This window comes from Ictalurus furcatus, chromosome 4, assembly GCF_023375685.1.
Source record: "Ictalurus furcatus strain D&B chromosome 4, Billie_1.0, whole genome shotgun sequence".
Classification (NCBI taxonomy): domain Eukaryota; kingdom Metazoa; phylum Chordata; class Actinopteri; order Siluriformes; family Ictaluridae; genus Ictalurus; species Ictalurus furcatus.
In genome coordinates, this window is record NC_071258.1 from 14645001 (window position 1) to 14652380 (window position 7380).

At 37.3% G+C, this 7380-nt stretch overlaps 1 protein-coding gene across 1 annotated transcript in view; it reads right to left on the bottom strand.

Annotated features, from left to right (window-relative positions):
• Positions 1 to 6912, bottom strand: part of LOC128606758 (hydrocephalus-inducing protein homolog) — a 121930-nt gene extending 115018 nt beyond the window's left edge. The window contains exons 1-5 of the mRNA XM_053623150.1: positions 6317 to 6912; positions 5879 to 6032; positions 4189 to 4314; positions 3553 to 3672; positions 1190 to 1324 (exon numbers count right to left, since the gene is read on the bottom strand). Coding sequence (XP_053479125.1) covers positions 1190 to 1324; positions 3553 to 3672; positions 4189 to 4314; positions 5879 to 6013 — 516 coding nt within the window. The 5' untranslated portion in view covers positions 6014 to 6032; positions 6317 to 6912. The remainder of the gene's footprint in view (positions 1 to 1189; positions 1325 to 3552; positions 3673 to 4188; positions 4315 to 5878; positions 6033 to 6316) is intronic.
• Positions 6913 to 7380: the final 468 nt, after the last annotated feature.

A 7380-nucleotide genomic window follows, 5' to 3' on the forward strand; every position in this document is an offset into this window, starting at 1 on the left:
GGCTACAAAATTGCACATGTATTGCATATACTGCACAACTTTGACAGCTTTATTCAAGATAAGGCTCCTTCATTTACTTTCTCATAATTATTTGAATGTCCAGATATTAGTTTCAGATTAAAAATACTAAAAACCTGCTTAGCTCTGTGAAGACTACTGTAATCTGTAGCTTCATATGCCATAATAACCTCTTGCCTAGGATGGACTGGCATCCCATCTAAGGTGTCCAGTCCAAGGTTCCCAATGTTCCAAGGATAGACTCAGGACCTACCATGACCCTGACCAGGACAAAGTGGTTACTGAAGATGAATGAACGAACAACAGCACAATAGACTCTACTATGGGGAATTGCCTTGGTGTCTATGGGCATGCTTTCAGAATTATTTTCATTCTAACCAAGTCACTATCCAACCAAGTCATATTCCAACCGAGTCAAAGTTAAATCTTATTAGTTTTGGTGTGCTCTTGCACTGTATGAAATAAAATAACATTATACACCCTGGCTCTTTCTGATAACATTGAGCCACAAACCATAAGTAATCAATATCAGCCCAGGATGTTTCCTGTTGGAAAGTGAGTAGTTTTGAATTGTCAGTGATTGGATTGCAACGTCTCGCTCTGGGAGTACTCACTGTGGTGTGGGACAATGCTACAATCAGTATTAATGTGCCGCCATGGAAAAGCAGATTAGTCACCTATACAACAGACTGCAGAAAGGCAGTTAATGGGAAGAGAGTGGGTGGTAGGAGAAACAGAGTGTCTCACAGGCCCCATCCTCTTGCATTGCAATGCAGAACTCTTTAAACAAGCTTGGACTTTAAGCCATAATAAAAGATGTTAAGCTCTATTTAACAATTGGTATTGATCATTCTCTGCAAACAGACAAGAAAGTGCTTCTGTATCAGGTCTCATTACAATTACTCCCTTTAACTAGACATTTATACGGAAATGTTTCTTTAAGTTTACTATGGTTGTGAGTTCCACTATGATATCTGGATACACAAAATTGATCAGTGAATTTGTTTAGCAAGCAGCAAAAGCAGCAGTAAATTTTTAGCACATCTTTGTGATTAACTGCCTTCCTACAAGGACTCCTTAAAACCAGGCTTCCTCTTCCCTTAATTTCAATGTGGTGTTATTAAATGTTCATACAGTCACCTGGAAATATATAAGCTTGCATAAAGCGTACCTTGTTCTCCTGTGGGGTGAATAGAACTGTAAAAGTGGATGCCATGCCCGGGGCCACTTTGTTGCATACATCTACTGGGCTCACCACTTTGAAATACAGGGAGTCATCTTCAACCACCTTCACCAGTCGAGGAATCTGCAAGAAGTAAGAGAACCCACATCAAGCCACGACCCTTAAATATGACCAAATGTGCATGTGTTATGTATATGCCATCTGAAATGTTACTAAATTTATATAATTCATATGGCATTTTCAGCTACAGTCCTTAAGACATGTACAGTTTACAGTTTTTCTTGTTCTAACAAGCCAGACCCATTAGTTGAACCAGATTAGCTGGAAGAGCAGAGGTTCTGATGTAGTGATTAGAAGGTTGTCATTTGACACCATATTTAGACCTTATGCTTGAACTGTCCAGTTATATTTTAAATTGTATTGGATGTATTTGCAATCTGCTAAATGTATAAATAGAATAGAAAATGGAATCACTCACTCGGCTGTGTTATTTTCACAAGTTTGCTGTCCTGTGTGCTTTTGGTAAGAAACCATTCAATGCACATTTATTGTGAAAATAAACGATTTCAGCATTCACATCGGTTTTGGGACTAGGCTATGAGTAATTTGAAAATTATTTTCACTCTGTACTGTATTGAAAACACATTATTTATGTTTTACTTTGTGAATTGAATTTATTTTTGAAAATATTCACTCATTTCAAATCTGATGACTGCAACACACTCCAAATAAGTTGGGGCAGTCGACTGTTTACCACTGTGTAACATCACCTTTTCTTTTAATAACACTTATTAAGTGTTTGGTCACTGAAGACACAAGTTGGCTAAGTTTAGCAAGTGGAATTTTCCGCCATTCATCCATTATGCATTTCTTCAGCTGTGCAACTGTACAGGGCCTTCATTGCCTTATTTTGCACTTCATAATGCACCACACATTCTCTATCAGAGACAGGTCAGGACTGCAGGCAGGTCATGCTAGCACCTGCACTCTCTGCTTACGCAACCATGCACTTGTAATCTGAGCAGAATGTGGTTTGGCGTTGTGCTGCTCTGGATGGCAGCATATGTTGCTCCAAAATGTGTACATATCTTTCTGCATTAATGGTGCCCTCACAGATGTGCAAGTTACCCATGCCATGGGCACTGACACACCCCCATACCATGACAGAGGCTGGCTTTTGGACCTGAAACTGATAACAGCTTGGATGATCAATTTCCTCTTTGGCCCGGAGAACACAATGGCTGTTTTGTCCAAAAACTATTTGAAATCTTGAGTCGTCGGACCACAAAACACGATTCCACTGTGCTACCGTCCATCTCAGATGAGACCGAGCCCAGAGAACTCAGCGGAGCTTCTGTACAGTGTTGATGTATGGCTTCTGCTTTGCATAGTAAAGCCTTAACTTTCATCTGTGGATGAGGTGGTGTATGGTGTTGATTAACAAAGTTTTACCAAAGTATTCCCGAGCCCATGTCAGGATATCCATTACAGACTCATGATGGATTTTAAGACAGTGGCGTCTGAGGGATCGGAGATCAAGCGCATTCAGAAGTGGTTTTCGGCCTTGCCCTTTACGCACCAAGATTTGACCGGATTCTTTGAATATTTTAATTATTTTGTGCACTGTAGAAAGTGAAATGCCCAAAATCCTACCGATTTGTCTTTGGGGAATGTTGTTTTCAAAGTGTTGGATTATTTGCTGATGCATCTGTTGGCAGATTGGCGAACCTTGACCTAGAAGGACTAGGCCTTAGTTGGAGGCTCCTTATATACTATGGTTAGATGATTACCTCACCTGTTTCACATCACCTTCTTATTTCAACTTGTCACATTGATATTAGTCCTAAATTGCCCCGTCCCAACTTTTTTTGAACATGTTGCATGCATCAATATCAAAATACATGTTTATATTCAAAAACTATGCAGTTGATTAGGTAAAACATCAAATACCTTGTCTTTATATGTTTTTTGTTAAAATACAAGTCAAAGTACATTTACAAATCACTCCTCTTTGTTTTTATTAGCATGTTCCATACTGTATCAACTTTTTTGGAATTGGGGTTGCACATGTATATGTGCAAATCAAAATACATTGGATTTTCAGCTGGGATAGTGGCTTTCAGTAGAACAATACATCTCACCTGCTAATAACTCTTTCCCTAGGTTTTAGAAGAAATGATGAATTCTAAATTCCTGGCACTTTAAATGCATGCTATGTTGTACATGTTAAACCTTTTTTAAAAAGATATATTAATAGTGCTTATTGTAGTGGACACACTAGGCATACACACAATAGTGTACAGTATATTTATATGCAGACACATAGAGAACTGAGCCCTTGCTAATGTTACCTTATCATTATTGCGTAACACCAGCGGCACTTCGTACATCTCAGAGGGCAGGTAGTTCTGGAACACAATCTCAGACGGGTAAGGCTGGAAAAAAGGCTGATCCACATCTACAGCAGAAAACTGGGAACAAAACAGAAATCCTCTCAGCACTGAAATTTGAATAACAAAGGGTCATTTTTCAAGACCTCCATTTCCCCATACCCTTCCTCTTGATATAACTTATTTGACATCAATTACATACTAAGTGAAGGGAAAAAAGGACTAGAAAGAAAGAGTGGTACTCAATGCTACAATGTATGCATGTAACCTGCAGATATTTGTCCTGCATAAATATTACATACAGTCAATATCCCATTCAAAACATCCAGTATAGTGTAAAGCTTTCTGTCCATGTTTTTTCCTTCTTTTTTTTTAATTTCAGATCAAACAAACAATCTCCAGTTTCATTTCTATTGATCATTTCTACTGAACATTTCTACTGAACATTTCTTCTGAACATTTCTAGTGAACATTTCTGCTGAAAATTTCTAGCTTTCTGTCCATTTTTAAGGTACATTTACAACCAAGTCTCACAACAGGAGACATTAGAATTGTTAAAACAGTTAGTTTACTAGTCAGGTTTCAGTAGTGTTTTACCTTGTGGTGTGTGGTCTCACTCATGTCTAAAAGCTCCAGAATGCAAGGCGGGTACATCTTATATGTGTTCGTTAATCTCTCCTCTGTGGTCTGAGACATTTCATGTGCATATACAGATGGAGACAGCTATAATGACATAAGCCACAGTTAGTTCCATTGAATACATTAATTCATGCTGGTATCATTTCAAACAGTACCTACTATAAGTGCATCAGGCCAAACATTAGCTGTGCAATCACATTAGTCAATAATACTGTGTAATGTTAATATATTCCAGGTATTCAAAGCACATGCAGGGTACATTGTTGGATTTCTGCATAGTGTACAGTACATATTAGTCTGCAACGCTAGAACTGAAATATTTGCTGCAACATTTAAACATTGTTTAATTCAGACATGAATGAATAATAAAATGGAAATATGGTTCACTTTTGGTTCAATTTTAAAAACAGTTAGTTATACAGTATGTGTTCCAAACATTAGGCCTCATTTATCAATCTTTTAATAAAGTTGTGTGTAAACGTTTGTGTGTGCCAAGCTAAACCAAAACTTTTCCACCAGATTTTAGAAAAGTTTCAGAAAGGTACTCGGTACTCGGGCACATATATTAATCACCTATAACATGCAAATCAGCTCAATTGCATGTAATGATGCCCACAAAAGTCCAAAAAGGTTCAGGTCTACAGACAGCTGGGAGCACAAAATAAACAATGACGGTAAAGACTATAAGAGAGAAGTGGAAATTATTTTGACTCACTGTGTCAATAAAAATATGTAATATAATATAATATAATATAATATAATATAATATTAAATATTTTATAGTAAGTGAGCACTAAATCTTCTGTCAGCTGAGGCATTTGTATACGTTTTACAGCTATGCGCAGATCGATGGGCCATCCTCCATTTATACAGTGACATTTCTTTTGTCATAATTGAATGATTAGTATTACTTGTCTTAATATATGGGTTTGTGTTGACTTGCTTTCTTGGTTGTTTGATATTATTCTTTAATTAATGCCAATAATATAAAATGTGTGGCTTCACACATTTTTCTCAATAGTACTCAGTCCCTGACCGAGTGAACTAGCAGTCGGATGTATTTTTGATAGAGACTCCAAAGCACATCTGCAAATCACTCTGGATAAGGATGTCTGCTAAATGCTGTAAATGTGATAAAAAATAAGCTATTGAAACTTGACAGTATATTCCATGTATAAAAGTGCAGTAATCCATACAAACTGTATGACTTGAAATCAGTCAAGTCGAGGCATGCATTAGTTAGTCTTCTTAGTCATACATTTACAGGCACTCAGGAGAAGGAATAGGATATGAATGTTTTATTATCACAATTTATGGGATTTTCATGAATACCAATTTTCTTGTAAACACTTGTGCCTTTCTACGCTTGTGTTCCAACTTTCAATATTTCAAAGGCAACAGAAAATAATCAAAGCTATACATTAATCTTAAACGCAAAAGAAAATAAAGTATTATCAACTGCAATGTGTGTATGTGCGTGGGTGCAAATGTATCTCTTTATGCAGAGACCAAACCCCTTTAATTAATAAAATAAAATAAATAACCTAAAAGAGTCAACTGATTTTATTTGGTAAGTGTTAAGATCAGATGTATGGGTGGCATTATTTAGCTGATGTCACTGGAGATACCCACATAGTTACTTACTCACCTTTCGGGCTTTGTCCTCCCGCTTAACCAGCTTAGGATTTCTCGGTGCTACTTTAGTCTTGACTCCTTCTGGCATCTTCAGAGGCAAGCTTTTCAAAGCTGAGTGGGAAACTTGAATTTTAGAGGGCAGCATCATGAAATCACCTGTTCTTGACCTGTTGTTGGCGATGCAGACAGATAGTTAACTAGAAACACTAAGAACACAAATAGAGACATTAGAGTGTAAAGAGTAACAAACTTGATAGCTATGATAAATTTAGCAGCTTACGTTTACCCATTTCTGTCAGCACCTTACTAGCTTGTTAATAATGCGTATATTTCCCAAACGAAAAGTTACACGGTTATTTTATTAAAAGAATGACAGAAAGAAAGAAAGAAAGAAAGAAAGAAAGAAAGAAAGAAAGAAAGAAAGAATATGCATATTTTAGAAGGTACTTACGAGGAAACCCGTAATCAACATGTACACATTTCTCACAGCACTCAAAGCTTGGTGGTTGCCATGACAGCAAGCCCGTCCACGTTCCAACAACGTGCGATCTGATTTGCTGAAGCTTACAGCGGCCTGCAGCGATTGGACAACAGGTTTAACTTGTGACAAAGGGCGAGGCGCGTGCAAAACCGCGTCCCTGTCTTAGCAACAGAGCAACACGACACACTTAGTGAGAGGAAGGGGTGGGGGTATTGCGCGCGCGTGCATGCGCTGCTGTAAATTCTCAAACATTTCCTCAAAACGTCCCGTTTGAATCGTAAAAATATATATGTTCCTGTTCATATCATAGGGTCATTTCCAAAGAGGGATAGACGCTTAATAATTTTGTATATGCAAAATCTAGTCCAGGGTTTTTTTGCGGCCAGGGATCCTTTAACTATATATATTTTAAAAAATAAAAAATAAAAAAAAATCCATGGACTCCCTCAGCATAGACTTCTTTTTATTAACATATTCTATTTAAATGGATTATTTAAACCGATAACTTTTTAAAATATTAGGCTTTATAATAAAACGTGTAGGCCTATTGTAATATTGTGTAAATATTGTAAATGTACAATATTTAGCATGTGTACAATGATAGGCCTATATTGGGCATTTATCATTCACACATTTTATTAAAATTGTCATTAGATTCAGTTGACATTATAGGCCTTTTGAGTTGCTGAGATTTGGAATAAACCCACTTAAGTTCATTTGTCCAGTAAAAGAATTTAATAATAAATATAACATTAATAACAGTGGGATGTGAGTAATAAAATAAATTTAAAAAATCAAGGACCCCTTCTCTACAGTATGCCTCATACTGTAGGCCCATGCCGGTCCCAAAAACCCTCTTTGAAAACCATGGTTCTAGACCATTGCACCAGCATAACTGATGACCCCTCTAACTCATCCCATGGACTCTTCATGCCTCCTGCCATCTGGCAGAAGGTACAGGAGCATCCATGCCATCACCAGCAGACTCTGCAATGGTTTCTTCCCTGAGACATTCAGATTACTCAACGCCCTGC